General features: G+C 39.8%; 1 protein-coding gene across 2 annotated transcripts; it reads right to left on the bottom strand.

The window, feature by feature from the left end:
- LOC110865415 (protein SPIRRIG) lies at nt 1–16163 on the bottom strand. 2 transcript variants are annotated; one of them, XM_022114659.2, is made up of 17 exons: nt 15636–16163; nt 14354–14423; nt 14184–14269; nt 13935–14070; nt 13795–13851; nt 13534–13698; nt 13271–13462; nt 12658–12723; nt 11447–12589; nt 10242–10929; nt 9887–9989; nt 8713–9809; nt 7011–8628; nt 3742–6936; nt 2880–3186; nt 2667–2813; nt 1–1476 (listed from the first exon to the last, which is right to left on the bottom strand). In XM_022114659.2, the coding sequence occupies exons 1-17, from the start codon at nt 15818–15820 to the stop codon at nt 298–300; spliced, it is 10434 nt and encodes a 3477-aa protein (XP_021970351.1). In that variant the 5' UTR covers nt 15821–16163; the 3' UTR covers nt 1–297. The 2 variants fall into 2 exon arrangements, with proteins under 2 accessions (XP_021970351.1, XP_021970352.1); XM_022114660.2 differs by lacking the exons at nt 14184–14269; nt 14354–14423; nt 15636–16163 and having other exon boundaries at nt 13534–13615.
- Nucleotides 16164–16550: the final 387 nt, after the last annotated feature.

Genomic DNA, 16550 nt, shown 5'->3' with positions numbered 1-16550 from the left:
GAAGACTCAGATTCCACTATGGATATGAATACATATATGTTTATATTCTTACAAAATAGGGGCAATTAAAGTCCCAACTCATATCCCTCTCTTGCATAACTATACAAATTGAAATTATAGAATCTAAGCTTTAATTAACCCCTTCTATGTACACATTAAAACATTATATGATAAACGATGTACCTCTCTGTCCCATCTCATTCTTCTTGTAATCCCGGGCCAGCCCGTTTCTTGTTAAGAGGATGGACAGGGAACCTGTCGGTTAACGACTTAACGGAACAATTTCATTTACCTAAACTACCCCCGTTTTATAGAACTTCTCAAGCTTTCATCTGGCAATGTCCATGAAATCAAATGGCCACCGGAATCACCGCTCAAAAGTTGTTTCAAGTCACTTGTGATGTGAAGGGCGGTAACCGAGTGTTTGTGACCCCTTAGCACCTTGCGTAGGACCAACGTGTACTCAGGCACATGACCACCTAACCCTAACCCAAATGTCTGACTTTGACTTTGGGTTTGCATACATTCACTAGAGTTATGAACCATTTGCCAAACCTTGACCGTGCCACTCTGATGACCCGAGACGTACCAGTTGGTTTCCAGCCAATCAGAGAAGCTACAGGTGGCAACAGACAGTACGAAATCAGATGGAAGTTGTGAAGTGTTGACAACTGACAAACAGTCACCGTTTACACTCCAAACCGCAAGCATAATCCCTGCAGCTGTCACGATCTCACCGGTTAACTCGTTCATATGAATTGCCGAAACAGGAGACGAGAACACAGGAAGCTGTCTAATGAAAACCAACGAGCTAAGATCCCATAAGACCACGGTGCAGTCATCTGCACCACTTATGATGACCATGTACTGCTGGCAAATGTGAAGACACGTGATTTTAGCAGAGTGAGCCGAAAGTGATTTTTCCAGTTGTAATGTCCGTGGTGCACGGGGCCCATTGTAGCTACTAACGCGCCAAACACAAACCAACCCATCGTCTGCACCAGTGACCAGAACCTGACCATCATGGCTAGCACTGGCACACCGGATCTGGTTCCCACCATGAAGGTTTTCATGGGTTGAAAGAAGCTTATCTTGATCATAGCTCATATATCTCAAACTACGGTCAGGAAAACCCCACGCGACATAAGTAGCGGCGTAGGCATGGGGTTTTAACAGATTGTTGGGACCCACCATGAGAATTTTGTCATTTAATGTAACGATTTGTGCTATGGAAGATGCACTTTTACGAATCTCGTGTGGAACAAGATAATGAGAGTATTTGAGTGGATTGAACGGAACCTTTTTATCTTTCCGTCTCTTCGGGTGGGCCCGTTGAAATAGCTGCTTTGGTGTTTGCCCAAAGTGATTAATTTGAGCCAAAATCGAAGCTTTCATTGCGGGATTGGTAACTGCATCTATGTCCACGCTTCCTTCATATGTGTAATGGTAGAAAACATTCACTGCTTCCTCAGCTGCCTGTCGAAACATAAACTTAAGAGTTAACTTTCGTTTTGCTCCCTGTGGTTTGGTCATTTTAACGGTTTTGCTCCAATAGTTTAAAAATAGCCGTTTTCCTCCCTGATCTTTCGAGTTTATTGCCAGTTTGCTCCCTAATCTTTCGAGTTTGTCGCCAGTTTCCTCCCTGATGGAGTTAGAGGCGGGGAGCAAAATGACAATAAGTTAGAAAAATCAGGGAGGAAAATGGCTATTTTTAAACTATTGGGGCAAAACCGTTAAAATGACCAAATCACAGGGAGCAAAATGGAAGTTAACTCTAAACTTAAATATAACGAGGTGCTTTGATAATCATTTATAGTAATTGAGTAAAATGATGCCCTGCTTGCGGTGTGCACATATAATGTATATATGTGTGGGCGCTCAGTGGGCAAAAGTGAAATGGTACTACCTTTAACGTTATTTTACTAATCTCGTGAAAATAACGTTAAAAGCGGCGGATGGTTAATCATGCATCATGTGGTGACGTTGATAGCTGAAAGACACGGGGTACATGCACCAATCAGTCTCTATCCCGATTGTTTGAATGTTATGTGTCTTAGGTCCAAGGCTTGATACAAAACTACAATCGAGCCGGGGGTCTCACTGGAAGCAGCCTCTCTATTCCTAACAGGGTAGAGGTAAGGCTGTCTACATCTACCCTCCTCAGACCCTACCTTAGCTTCTATTGGTGGGATTTACTGAGTATGATGATGATGAGTAAGATGCCATTTTCGTCCCTGAGGTTTGACCAGTTTTGCGACTTTTGTCCAAAGGTTTGTTTTTCCGCATCTGGATCCAAAAGGTTTGAAATCTTGTCCTTTTCATCCAGCCCGTTAACTCCATCCAACTTTTTTCGTTAAGTCAGGGTATTTTTGTCTTTTTTGTTAACTTAAAGGGCAATTCGGTATTTTAAATACTTGTACATTATGCTAAATGCTTGTATATAAAGTGAAAAAGTACCCCTGATGAAAAAAAGACGAAAATACCCCTAACTTAACGAAGAAAAATGGATGGAGTTAACATGCCAGATGAAAATGACAAGATTTTAAACCTTTTGGATCCAGATGTGGAGAAACAAGCCTTTGGATGAAAGTCGCAAAACTGGCCAAACCTCAAGGACGAAAATGACATTTTACTCAATAGTAATTTGTTCAAATGTTAACACTCACCTTCCCACGTTGTTTATAACCGAAAATAAGGTCTATCCAGTGATGCAAATGCTCCGAAACATAATCAGATTCAAGAGCTTCCCTATGCTTTCTAATAAACTCTCTCGCACTACCATTGGCCCAAGGTGGCAACACAACATCTCCGACCTGAAAAAAAGCATCAAGTCATGCAACATGTTTGAAAAAATCATTAGCAAGTCTACTGTAACAGACCTTTTCTCCTGATTGTTTCTCTCCGAGGTCAAGATCGAATCGATTTTCCAAGAATTCTGGCATGTAAAAGAACTCTGGAATGAGTTCTTTTACATCAGATGTGTTGCCTCTTCCAGCAGCACTTAACCATGTATCCCCGACACTATTAAAAAGGCGGTCAGCATGGTCAAACTGACCACCCTGCAGCTTTTGATTCTCTGTACTGAATGGCGGCAACCTTAAAAGATAGAAAAGAACAATCCCAGCACTAGAATAGTGAGAACCGTAATGAAATTTCGGAATATCGGGATCGTCCCAGCTTTCAAACCTGCGATAAAGCAGAAAAGATAAAATGGCATTGGGTCAGAGGTAAATTTTGGTACAGGTGTGGTTGGGTTGGTTGAGAACACTTTTGTTGAAAACTTTGTAAAGTACACAAATGTTCCATGTGCTTTACCAAAAGTTTGGATTTGGTCCCTAGCTTTCCAAAAGTACACGGATGGTCCCTATGGTTTGCACTTTGTAACACATTTAGTCCCCAGCCAACATATCTAAAGGTTTTAGCACGTCCAAGTTAGGAACTAAATGCATTACAAAGAACCACAGGGACCATTTTTGTACTTTTGGAAACCTAGGGACCAATCCATAATTTTGGTAAACCACAGGGACCATCCGTGTAGTTCACTCTAAATAATTTGTAACATTTGATTACAAAAGTTATATTATTTCAATGATGATCTATATATAAAAATGAGTTAGGAGGTTTATATCCACTTAAGCAAACTTATCTTATTTTACCAGTTTGACCTGTTAGTGATAAAACACAGCCCGAATCAACCCATTCATACGTAAATAGATCCAACTTAGTATACATAAACGCAACCTTTTCTTGAACTCATCTTCTCCCTCGTCTGTTTGACAGCCCATGGGTTTATTAAGTTTACGGAAAGACTTTTCATCTGTTAAGTCGAGATTTTTACTCTCATAATCCGCTAAAACCCACGGGAAGACTGGATATTGCGTAAGATCACTATACCCACGACCCGCAAGCGTGTTAAGATGCATGAGGTATTGAAAATTAGTAATTTCTCCATTTTGCCACCTCTTGGAGAAGGATTTCGCCATTATCTTAAACGCACTTTCGTGTTTCATTGATCCAGATATTGTGGTGTCCAACATGCTGTTTCTAGAAAGATTCATGGCCAACAAATTCTTGAAAACTTCTTCCCGCTCTTTTTTGTGGAAGACGAGAAGATCATTGCATCCATCCATACTGAATATCTCAACAGCAACAGGACGTAACTGGTAATCCCGTTTCAGGATTTCATGAACGCTATTAAGCTTCCACATTCGCCATAAATGAGATATGTTACCACTGTTACTCACTTTTTCTTTTCCCCACACACCACCGGTGTAGACCCAAGCGCGTGCTTCACTGTGCGGTTTTACCATCATATATTGTGAGTCCATACTCAGAGAGAAATCTTTTGTTACACCTAAAGCTTGATCAATAACCGAAAGTTCATCTTCACAATCCTTCTCACATATGCAACCGGATTCATCGATGTAGAAATTCTCTATCACGTATAAACAAACTTCACCGATAAGAAAGATCCCGTCATGTTTATCAAGACCGACGACTCGTTCACAATTGTATTTGAACTTTATTTTCTCAGCATGTAACAGATACGGTCGAATCAAATACTCCCCGTTGTTACTCAATTCCTTATCCCGTTTACCCTCAGTTGCGATGATTTCATCGAGTCTTGTTGAAGATAGCTTCTTTGGAGAACTTAAAATGGACGTTTCTTGAATGCTTTCTGATAGCGGTGCAGTTGCTAAGCTGGACTTCATACTGAATCCAGCAGCCGAATGAAGACTTTCATCGTTAATGCTACTATCCACATCATTAATGTTGTTCCATCCAACTTTCACACCATCCGATACCTTAAATATCGATTCGTCATACATTGTGTCGTCAAACGACTCCGCCTTTGTGTCGTTAGACAAAAGTTTAGCAAATGGATAAGGACCAGAATCCGAATCGATAACATCAGTTTCAATTTTCTCCTTCTCTATTTCAAAGTTCCCGCTTAAAATGTGTTGGACTGTGTTGACTTTCAGTTTGCACCGCTCCAACTTCTTGCGCATTCTATACGGGCCTTCGATCGGGCAAAGTTGCCACTCGGGGTCATCCCTTGAAAGGGATTTCGGCAACGAGAATATACCTTGTTCGTGTATAAGTTGTTGAAGATGCATTTGCCACTCACTCTCAGCATGAAGTACCCAACCGTATTTATCTTGACGAACGACTCGTAATTCAGCCGACATTGTGTCACGAACCGATTCCAATGCCGTTCTCCTTTCGTTAACCTGCTCCCAATGTCTTTGATCCAATTTCATTGAATCTCGTAACTTTCTACCGATCTCCTTCTTACGACGACCATCCATACCTTTTATCCGTACTCCCGGGAACTTAATGGATCCCGCAACATACTGGACCCACATAATAGCAGCAGATTGTTCCAAAGTTCTATTAACAATTATTTCTGATACATTTAGCCACTCGAAAAACATGGAGACGCCACTGGTAAGAAGAAGGTCAAAACCGCCATGTAAAACATCCAAAACCGGGCCCTGATATGGTTTTGAGACAAGCAGGTCCTCAAGTGCAGCCCGCCGGTGCACCAGAAGATGCTTGAAGATGTCCACGGCTAAGTTCCGTACGCTCGGTCTTTGATCATGTAGAAGCGAGATTAAATTTATACAAAGACAACAAGTTAAATCGGTATCGGGATTACTCGGGCAAAATATTATCCTGCTATGCGCGACTAATAACTGTAAAACCGCGCATATGTCCATCACGCCATCTTCTTGTGAACCATTGGTGAATAGTCTCTTTTTTGCCTCGACTTGTAATCCTAATCGTGAAAGAAATTCATCTTCTCCGATTGATAACAAAAACGAAGGAAGGAAACAATGCATTATAACACGGTTCATATTTTTTAAAATGGTGTATACGTAAGCATCAAGTTGCTTTGTTCCTCTTTTGATTGACAAAATCCCTTTACCAACAGGAAATGCTTGTTCGATTCTACCGTCTTTATTCGCCAGTTGTAACATCGACAACAAGAACTCGAGTGTTTTCAATACAGAAGACGGTTGAGGAAAAGCACCCATATACATACGATCCACTATCAAATAACACAATGCATCTAAATTCCATGACCATCGGGTTTTATCAAGTTTTTTCTCGTCTTCTTCATCGTCACGCAGGAGCCGTCTTTCTAGAAAGTTCATGAGTCTAGTAAGACACAAACCTTGGAAAACCAATACAGAATCAGAATCGACATTCAATGGGACGGTGTCCAAAATGGTTTCAATAAATGGTGTTGCTTTTATCTGTTCAGTTACAAAATCAGCAAGAACTTCCGCCATGAAGTCTAGAATGGCGGTTGCCCCCACATAACACGGACCACCACCATAACCGGAGTCATCCACATCAAGAAGCAGCTTTGGATTAACCGTAGTAAGAGTATTTGTCGCTATTTGCGATGAGAGTTTCAGGTCGGGAGTTGACCCAAATTCGGTCCAAGATACAGAAGATACCACCGAAGGAGACGCAGTTGATCCTAACCAATATGGAAAACTGAGAACTTGTGATGGAGAGGGTGCTGACTGTGACTGAAACCGAGAATACGATCTCTCAGATAAAATCGGAGAATCATATATACTTAAAGATGGAGAACCACCCAGTGATCCAGTTGGGCGAACCTTAATCGGAGTGATTTTGAGATCATGAAAATTAAACTTCTTGCTGTCAGTTGGCTGGTCAACTTCTTTTTCAGTTTTGTTGACATCAATGTTGTCGGTACCAACGGGGATGTCTTCAGAACTTGCGCTTCCGTGAACCGGATGGAAGCTTGTGAGGCTTATGGAGGTTGTAACCGGATCTTCTAGCTCACCTGGCAAGCTGGAAAACGTGTTCTGAGAACTACTACTGTCATCGGCGTCGTTTACGTTTTTGTCTTCGGTCTTTACCGAAAACTCTTTTGCCATCGTCACCGCATGAGCAGCCCTATATCATAGAACAAACAAGTTAGATATTATTAAACCAAAGAACCGCGTATTCTTTCTTAGAGGAGGTAAGACCTGACACATGAGAAATAAAGATCGACACAGCTCCCGATAAACTCAGCTCTTCTACATACAGCAGAAAACGGAGGACACATTTTGGCAAGGTCAACCATGAACCTAATAACCGATGCTGTAGCGGACGGAGCGGAAGCTTCGCCTCCCATAAGACGGGCGGCATAAGTTTTGTGCATCAAAGCTTCACCCTGAAGATCGCCTGTCATATCGGTGCTTCCATCAACAAGCTCTGCCACAAGGCTGCCGTCAACTTGAGTTTGGATAGACAACCGATCAAATGCCGATTTCGCCATCGCGATTACGGAGTCCAAAAGTTCTAAAAACTTAAAGTCCACGTTATTTCCATCGTTTGGAATAAGGGCATGAAAATCGAGCATGCGAACTTCTGGTAATCGTGGATACACGGGCTTCCCGAATATTAAGCAAAACAGAACGTAATAAATATCGGGAGTATCGTAAAAACTCGGGAGCACCCTCATTAATCCTTGATATCCTCCGTTTGTCCTAAATTTGAAAGCGAATGTAGAAGATGATGTAAGACAAACACCGAGAAGAGTCATGATCCATCTCATACTTGTGGGATGAACACCTTCATCAAGAAAACAAGTTAATAATTTTGATGACACAATCTTATGCCATTGCTCAAGTAGCTCTTCTGATGTTATTTTGACTAAAAGATCGATTAGCATCTCAAGCAGCATATTTCTAACAATGATATGCTTCCCCATTGACTCTCTCAGTATTTGAATCCGTGACGTTGGTTTTGGGGGGTCAAAGGTCATAATCACAAACCGAACAACATGTTCCATTTCAGAAATGACAAAATCGTCCTCCAAGATAACTCCCAAAAGCACGACTAACTTTTCTAGTACGGGAACCTCAACATCGCCTCTTTGCAGGGTTACAAGCAGATGTTGTACGAGGTTAATTCTTCTCAAAATTGTGAGATTATGATTCCGGTACCAATGCATCGAAACAAGATTCTCGAGAAACCCTAGAAGAGCGATTTGAATGGGGATTTCAGCTGCTACCCAGACAGTCCAGTCCAATAACACATGCTCAACCATATCTGCATTTGAAAGAACTATGCTATTTGATGTTTCGCGAGGTATGTCGTTATCGAGTTCCAAAATATGGCTAAGAGTGTCTTTTGGCATAGAAAAATCATCCAAGTCTTCATAAGAAGTGGCTGAAAAAACTTCGTCATGAAATTTGGATAAATTAAGCTCATCAAACGTTGTTTCGTTCACCGTCAATGAAGGTGATAAACTATCCTGAATTTCTTCCAACTTTTTGGGTTCCGGAAAAGAAGCCTCACAAGCGGCAATTTGAAAAAAGATCTCAAGTGAACGCATATCGAACATAGACATTCTCGAATGCAGAAAGAGAGCTAGCAAGTGATACCCTCTAAATGCTTGCATGTCTCTAATGTTTTGTGGATTTTGATTAAGTGCGCAAGCGAGCAGCATTAGTGCCGTATGTAGCATGCCACTGGTTTCTGCTACTTCAATTAGGGCTAAGACAACAGCTATTCCACCAATGGGACGCACGGTTTCACCTATTGTACAATGCTTACATACATATACATCACCATGAAGACGTCCAAAGCGTGGTATACCTGAAGAAGAAAGATTATTTATCAACTTCAGAAACTTATATGATACAGATTCTATTACCAGTCACAAATTCATAACAGACAGACCTCCAATAGGGGAAGCAGCAGCTGACAATGGATCAACTAAATTGAGCATTGACAATGTTCCGGAAGCCGGAAATGCTTCGGTAGACGTTCCATCGAATGCAAATATAAGTTTCCGTCCAGACAGCTGTAACGACAGGTACCCTAATCTTTCAAAGTCCCAAACGATTCCACTACGATCAGTCCTAGGGTTTCCTTGCTTGTTACCACTCTCACCCCTTTGACTACTGGAAGTCAACGTGAAATCCGTTTCTAAAGAGTCTAAAATGGCCATACTACCCCCACGACAAGCCTGGTTAGGAACAAACTGCAAAACATTTGTGTCTTGAAAAAGACCCCTATACCCTCTGCCGAGAATATACATAAAGTATATGGAACCTGGTGTCAATACTTCTTCAAAAAGATAGCAAGACCGTAGCGTCCATGACAAGTCACTAATACGCGCACAAGTTATTGGTGTCCCGATGATTACCTGCAGAGACTTGCCAATTGGAGATGGGGAATACCCTAGTCTTCCCCTGTGTCTAAGCTTCCCGTTAAGATAAACATATGCGACACTAGCCTGGAATAATCCCGGTTTGCCATGAACCACCGCAAGATGATGCCATTGGTCCTCATTTAAGTCTAACCCTGAAAACGTCAAGGAAGAAGAATTGCTGGTTGCAAGGGTCAAAGTTCCATCATCTTGAAGATGAAGTTCTGCGTAAAACGCATCACCACCATCTGTAGCACCAACTGAGAATATGCGTAGAACTTGTGGGCCTGTGGCGGTGTTGGTTGTATTTCTTCTAGAAAATACAGGTTCGGAAGATTCTGTGTCTTTCGTGTTCAATTTCAAGAAATTACGATACTGAAACCAACAAGCAAACGAATAACCTGCAGCAGGGGGCCATGATCTCTCTCCTAATGACACGTGTATAGACGCATATCCGATTTTTCTCATATCCATTTCCACAAAGGATGCAAGAGGAACATTTTCTGAAGTTGTGTCTTGCCTAGTAACAATCTTTTCCATCATATTAACAAGAATATGACCAGGATTCCTCTGTCTCGCTTGAAGAAGACATCTTATAATTGTTTTAAGTTCTGCTGCTGATAACCTGAAACCACCTACATACACTTAGATAAATATTTCAGGGAAAGATGAACAATTGAGATATAATTTCGAAAGTCTAACCTATAAGCCCCGAGTACTTCAACAATCTTTAAAGCATGGGAAAGAAGAGAGGATGAACCCGAAAGGAAGGGATGTATTGTCTCCAGAAGAAGTTCCACACAGCCTGAACAAAACAACACATGACAAAATAAGATAAGGTTTGATTTTAAGACCTGCTTATAAATGGGTCAATTCGAGTTATGTTTTATATCTAATACATTTTAATTTCCGACAAAAAGTACAGGTCACACGACTAGCTTCTAGCCTTCGAGTGATACTAAAAAAAATGTCTGTTTTAAATCAAACCCTTTTGACCCGTTACCAGAACTGCCAGTTTGCAAGAACACGTGTCACATACATAAAGGGAATTAGCTACCTGCAGATGTGAGGTTTTCTTGATTAAAAGGGCCAGCACAAGCAAGCTCTTCAATAAGTTTCAGCAACTCAAGCTGCAGTTTCGGAGAAAAGAGTAACAACGAACGAATCAAAACTTTAAGTGCGCCAGCGTTATATATTCTTTCCTTATCCGGAAAAAACGAGCCCGATTGAGTAATTATCGGAAAACTAGCAGACGAATTTCCTACAGCGTTTGTTTCAGGGGTTGAAAAAGGCGGGAGTACAATCTCGAGCGCAAGTTCAAACAGCAGCTGCATTACTTGCCGTTCACACTCCACACAAATCAAGCCAGACTCTAGTAAAAGATCATAGAAACTGTGAGAAGAGAGAATCGAGTTTAACTTTTCTCGATTAACAGCGTTATTGCACACCCCAGCTGTTGTTACACGCAGTAAGTATGTGAAAACTTTCATGCAAACAGTTAAACGAGACGAATCGCGCTGCCCTTTATTATTCTGGAATCTATGAAGTGTTGTCAAGAGAAGAGAAAATCCAGTGGCTTCACCAAATACTCTTTGAGCAGAAGTATTAGCTCCTAAAACCCGCCATATTGCTCCGAAAACGTCACATTTTGCATCGTCTTGAAGATCGTATTGAGATCCTACAGCACTAGTTACCATCCCGCTCTTTGAAATTTCAACCAGTGTGCTCAGTTCCTCAGAATGAACCTAATGAATATAGAATTATCCGTAAAAATGATTACAGAAGCTTAAAATCAATTGTTCAAAACAGAACAATAAGCAAATATAAAGAGTAAAATGCCATTTTCATTCCATAGGTTTGGCCAGTTTTGCAACTTTCGTCCACAGGTTTGTTTTTCTGCATCTGGATCCAAAAGGTTTGAAATCTTGCCATTTTCATCCGGCTCGTTAACTCCATCCATTTTTCTCTATTAAGTCAAGAGTAATTCTGTCATTTTTGTTAATTCAGTCTTTTCAGGGGAATTCAATCGTTTTACATAAAGTGAAAAAGACCGAATTTGCCCTTTAAGTTAGTAAAAACGACGGAAATACCCCTGACTAAACGGAGAAAAATGGATGAAGTTAACGAGCCGGATGAAAATGGCAAGATTTCAGACCTTTTGGATCCAGATGCGGAAAAACAAACCTTTGGACAAAAGTCACAAAACTTGCCAAACCTTAGGGACGAAAATGGCATTTTACTCAAATATAAAACTTGGCAAACCTGAGCAGAATCTTCAATAATTAAGCATGATAACACGCGCAAAACGCCAGGACGGTGTATATCAGAAACCAAAAACGGAAGAGCAGTGTTAACACCATTAGCAGAACGAAACGTCACCTGATTATGTTCTGCTTTCTTCAATAGATAAAACAAACAATTCCAGGCAACGGAGACAGTGCCAGCGGTTTCAAAAAGAGAGAACTTCCCAAAACCAGAATCCAATAACTTTGGAGATGAAATAATTGCGTTTTTACTGTCTAAATGTTTCTTAAAGCAGCTGGGGATGTTACCATTGTCCTCGGGGCCAGAAAGAAACTTGTGCTGCTTGAGATCATCTAACAGAACTTCCAACACACCGACCTCCCGCAAGACCTTTTTGTACCGTTGTTCGAACGATAATAGCTTTATGAAGAATGATAAGATAGTGTGCTTCAGTTCGGATGTTACTTGCTGTTGTAATAAGCAGCAAAGAGCGAGTAATTCTTGTTCGGGTATGCAGTTAACAACTGTTACTGCGTATTCAAGAATCTTAAGAATAATTTCTTGCAAAGAAGATGGAAATCTGCCCATGTTTAGGATCAGTAATGGCACGGTTCGCAACTGCTGACACAACATGTAATTCTCGAGATGACTTGAAAAAATCTTGAACATTCTATTTAGCACTTCTGTCTGTAAATCCCTGCTATCGGCTTTCAAACAAATGTCTTGTAACACTTGGATGGCGTCGATATCTTTCACTTTACAATTGTCTTTTTCCCAACCGTCACGGTCGGAAGACGAAGTTTGTCTCCTGCGATTACCCTTTGGCTTGGTCAACCCAGTATCAACCGGACCCGTTTGAGATAAACTGACTAGAACATCCAGCAGCCTCGACAGCGTCGGTGAGAGACCTTGTGATGATGTACCCTCCATGGCTGACTCAGCAGTTTCGAAACCGTTATCTTTTGAAAGAACTAACGCAAACTGAACAAGGTACTGATATCCATGTGCATTACGAACATCTTCCCTGAGCCTGATATCACCAGCCTCAGGTCTATATGATAACTCTATGCATTCAAGCAACAAGTCGACAATGCTCATTGTATACGCAGGGTCTCCGGTTTCCAGTTTGAAGTCCTTTACGGTGTTTAGCAGTACTTTCATCTGCAGGGGATTAGTAATTGTATTACATCTGTTGACTTGACGTAACAGAGAGAGAATGTGATCAGTACCAGCTGATGCTTCCTTATGTACTTTGCAGTGCTTCCATTGTCATTAGCCATAAGAAGACCAAGTATCTGGATAAATACATGACAATAAAACTATAATAAGACACATCTGTTGATGCTAAAGATAATGATTAGAGTAAAATACCATTTCCGTTCCTGAGGTTTTGGCTAGTTTTGCGATTTTCGTCCAAAGGTTTGTTTTTTCGCATCTGGATCCAAAAGGTTTGAAATCTTGCCAATTTCATCCGGCTCGTTTACTCCATCCATTTTTCTCCGTTATGTCAGAAGTATTTCCGTCTTTTTTGTTAACTTAAAGGGCAATTCAGTCTTTTCACTTTATGTAAAAAGACCGAATACCCCTGAAAAAACACCGAATTGCCCTTGAAGTTAATAAAAAAGACGTAAATACCCCTGACCTAACCGAAAAAAATGGATGGAGTTAACGAGCCGGATGAAAATGGCAAGATTTCAAACCTTTTGGATCCAGATTCCAAAAACAAACCATTGGACGAAAAAGCGCAAAACTAGCCAAACCTCAGGGACAAAAATGACATTTTACTCTAATCATTATAACAACCATCGGCTACATTAATAATTCATTAAGTTCAAAGGACACCTGCATTGCATGTCGGTGGAGTTGAATGTTGTGCAAGGGTACACGACCTTCTTTATATCTTGAACTTAATATCAAAGATCCATTAGCAACCATCTCAAAAAGTAATTGTAGTGATTTGTCTTCAATTAAACTTTGAGCAGCTGCATGATGACTTGCCAAAGCCTTCATAATATGCACAACACTACCTTCTACCTTCAAGAACGAAACCAACTATGTGATAACTTATAGTGTCATATCGATATATGTGATGGCACGTAGTATACCTCAAGCCGTCTGTCTGGACCTGTGTTATCCATGACTTCTGCCTCGTCATCAATCGAAATAACCTCATGCCTTGTATTTTGTCTATCGGGACCCAAAAGGGCATTGAGAATATGAATGAGACAACATAAGATCCCAGAATCAAGGAGAGATTGTTTATCAATAGGCTGCCAACAACATATACAAGTCCCTTACTCGAGAGTCTGAATATGATTTTTTTACAGTATAAAATTTATAGTGTGAAAACAGATAACAGAATGTACCCCGAATACAAGGTATTCCACTGCCTGCAAAAGATTTGAACCAGGCTGAATTCCATCCTACATAAACGTTCGCACGAATATTACTACAGATTGAACAATTTCATAACTCATCCAATAAAGAAAGAAATTTGAAGGCAAACCTCCGTAACCTCTGAAAAATAGCCTATCAAACTTTTGATCTCCAACGATCTTGCTTTGCTTCTCAATCCTAACTTCTCAATATCTGTAACAAATGCTCTACCCACGACAAAAGAAAATATGTGTGTCTCTACTAACCTGCATAAAACAACACTTATGAAGGTCAGCAAATACTAAAATGTTGCTTTACAGATCTACAAGAGACGTAGATCTGTAGTCAGTTGTGCTGCATTAGAATGTTGTTAGCATACATGGTAATCAGTTGTGCTAGATTAGAATGTTGCTTTACAGATCTACAAAAGATGTCAACTGTCATGTTCAAGGCCTTTTCTTTCTCCTGCATATACAGATACAATTCATAAACCTGCAATGACAATTTTTACAAAAGAGAAAAACTTGAAAGGTAATTGTGTGCATGAACCTTCTCCGAAGATGATGAACGGAACTCTTCCCAATGTCTCTTAAAATCCAATTCCATTTCATACTTGTCTCTGCCATATCACGGGCTTTACATCAATAATAACTTTAAAAAAATTTAAAATTTGAACAGATCATTAGCATAAATAAGCCTCAGACTGTAAAAACATTCAACGTACTTGGAATATATTTGGAAATATTATATTCTTTCTTACATGTAGTGTAGCAAGTGATGTACATCTTTCTATGTTGCATTTTTCTTCTATTATAACTTTGTAAAATACTATTACCACCGCCACAAGAAAGAAGTGCCCTTCCGATTTTGGTGATTCAACACAGTAATGTACTAATGTTCCATTTCGGTGTCGACATAAAGATTCCATTTTAGTTTAGTATCTTCAAATTTTTAATAGCTTGGTCTAGCTATCCTAACTTTTTACTCTTTAAGTAAAAGGAATTTATAAGTTCTAGCACCAAAATTCACTCATTTGTTAGGCAGTTAATATCAGTGGGATATCGGTTATCAGCCCTCTATAATATCAGTGTCAAATATCGGTCCGGTTCTGATATTTGACCAATATTGACAGTTATTTTGGATGCCTTGGTTGATGTGGACTCGAAGGAAGATATCATGGCTTACAACTAGATCATGTTTCAAATATAGGCACTTTTGAGTTTTGACTTTTGATATTACTACTAATATTATATATGTTTTACGTTTTATATATGTATATATACAAATTCTGCATGATAATAAAATTACCGATATCCCAGTCGGCTAACCTATATCTCAAATATCGGCCCTTGACCGACATTTGATTTTGGTCGGCATTAATTGCATAGCTTATTTGACTTTAATAAGTCAGACATGGACTTTCTTTTGGAAACACCCCTTTTTAATATAATGCCCACATCCCCACTACACCCATTTTAGAAAAACGCCCAATAATGCCCCTTGCTGACTGTACTGCCACATGGCGGAAAACGCCCAAGGGTAGGGGCTTTATTCACCCAAACAAACTACACATGGTCGTAGTATTTTCTTTTTTCCTCATTACGCTTTTTTATTCTGGCTAGGGGCTTTTCTGCGCCTTGAGTGCGCCTCTCGCGACAACTTAAAAGCTAATAATATCTACATCTTAAACCTCAAACCATTCCAAGTGGTACTTGAAGCTATTCACAAGTTAAAACAATCTCATCTTACACTAAAAAACAATACAATACAATACAATACAAAATCTCATGATGAGCAATCTACAGATTAATAAAACACAAAAGAACCTAACCTTGAAGAAGATGACAAAAAGTAATTGTCCGTTGAAGACCTCGCATTATCATTATCATTGCAAAATGGCGATGGAGAAGCAGATGACGGTGACGAAGATGACGATGATGATGATGAAGGAGATGATGCAGACGCTGTTGACCGTACCTTCTCCTTGATGTCTTTAATCAATGTTATCCATTTCATCGTTCAATTTCCCCAAAATCAAACAGTTTTTTTGATCGGACCAAGTGAATTAGGGTTTCGATTTGGAAGATGAACATGAGAATTGGAAATTGAAGGATCTGAGAGGATAATGTTGGTTGAAAAATGTTGATCGGTCTGTATATTCAAATTACAATGCGTTGATTTCTGAGATTGATTTTTATTTTATTTTTTTGTGCCCTATGTATGTATGCATGTATGTTCCTTTGTTTCTCGCTTTGCAAATTGCATTCTTCTCTGAAACCTTGATTTCTGGGAAGAAAGTGCTAAACCCTTTTGAATTTGTATTTCTTCATGTTCTTGATGATTTTGAAAGGGGATGAAGCAGGGAAGCTATTTTGGACCTTTAGGTATGCAACAATCACAATTTAAGTCCATGTATTAGCATCTCATCTTTTGCATTTACATAACGTTTTGACTTTGTAAATGAATCGAGCGTTCAGTAAACAGTTCGTGAACTGTTCGGCGGGAAGTTCGTTCGTTTAATTAATTAATGAACGAACATGAACAAGAAATTTCGTTCGGTTAGTTAAATGAATGAACATGAACAAATGTCTCGTTCGTGAACGTTCGTTCATGTTTGTTTGTCTATGTTGTTCATTAAAGATCTTTTAGCATTTATTTATTTTATCTAAACTTTTTATATTCTTTAATTCTTATTTATCTCATTACCCAAACAAATAAAATAGGAAACCTTATCTCCACTTTTTAT

The sequence above is a fragment of the Helianthus annuus genome, chromosome 11 (genome assembly GCF_002127325.2).
Source record: "Helianthus annuus cultivar XRQ/B chromosome 11, HanXRQr2.0-SUNRISE, whole genome shotgun sequence".
Classification (NCBI taxonomy): Eukaryota; Viridiplantae; Streptophyta; class Magnoliopsida; order Asterales; family Asteraceae; genus Helianthus; species Helianthus annuus.
This window is presented reverse-complemented; position numbering and strand designations above follow the sequence as displayed.

Bases quoted from the DNA above. Each gene is read 5' to 3' on its own strand.
- LOC110865415 (XM_022114659.2), bottom strand. From the start codon at position 15,820: ATGAAATGGATAACATTGATTAAAGACATCAAGGAGAAGGTACGGTCA. The intron at 13,852-13,934 runs GTTTGCCTTCAA...ACGTTTATGTAG, and splicing joins ATTTTTCAGAGGTTACGGAG to GATGGAATTCAGCCTGGTTC. The intron at 2,814-2,879 runs GTCTGTTACAGT...GCTTTTTTTCAG, and splicing joins AGAAACAATCAGGAGAAAAG to GTCGGAGATGTTGTGTTGCC.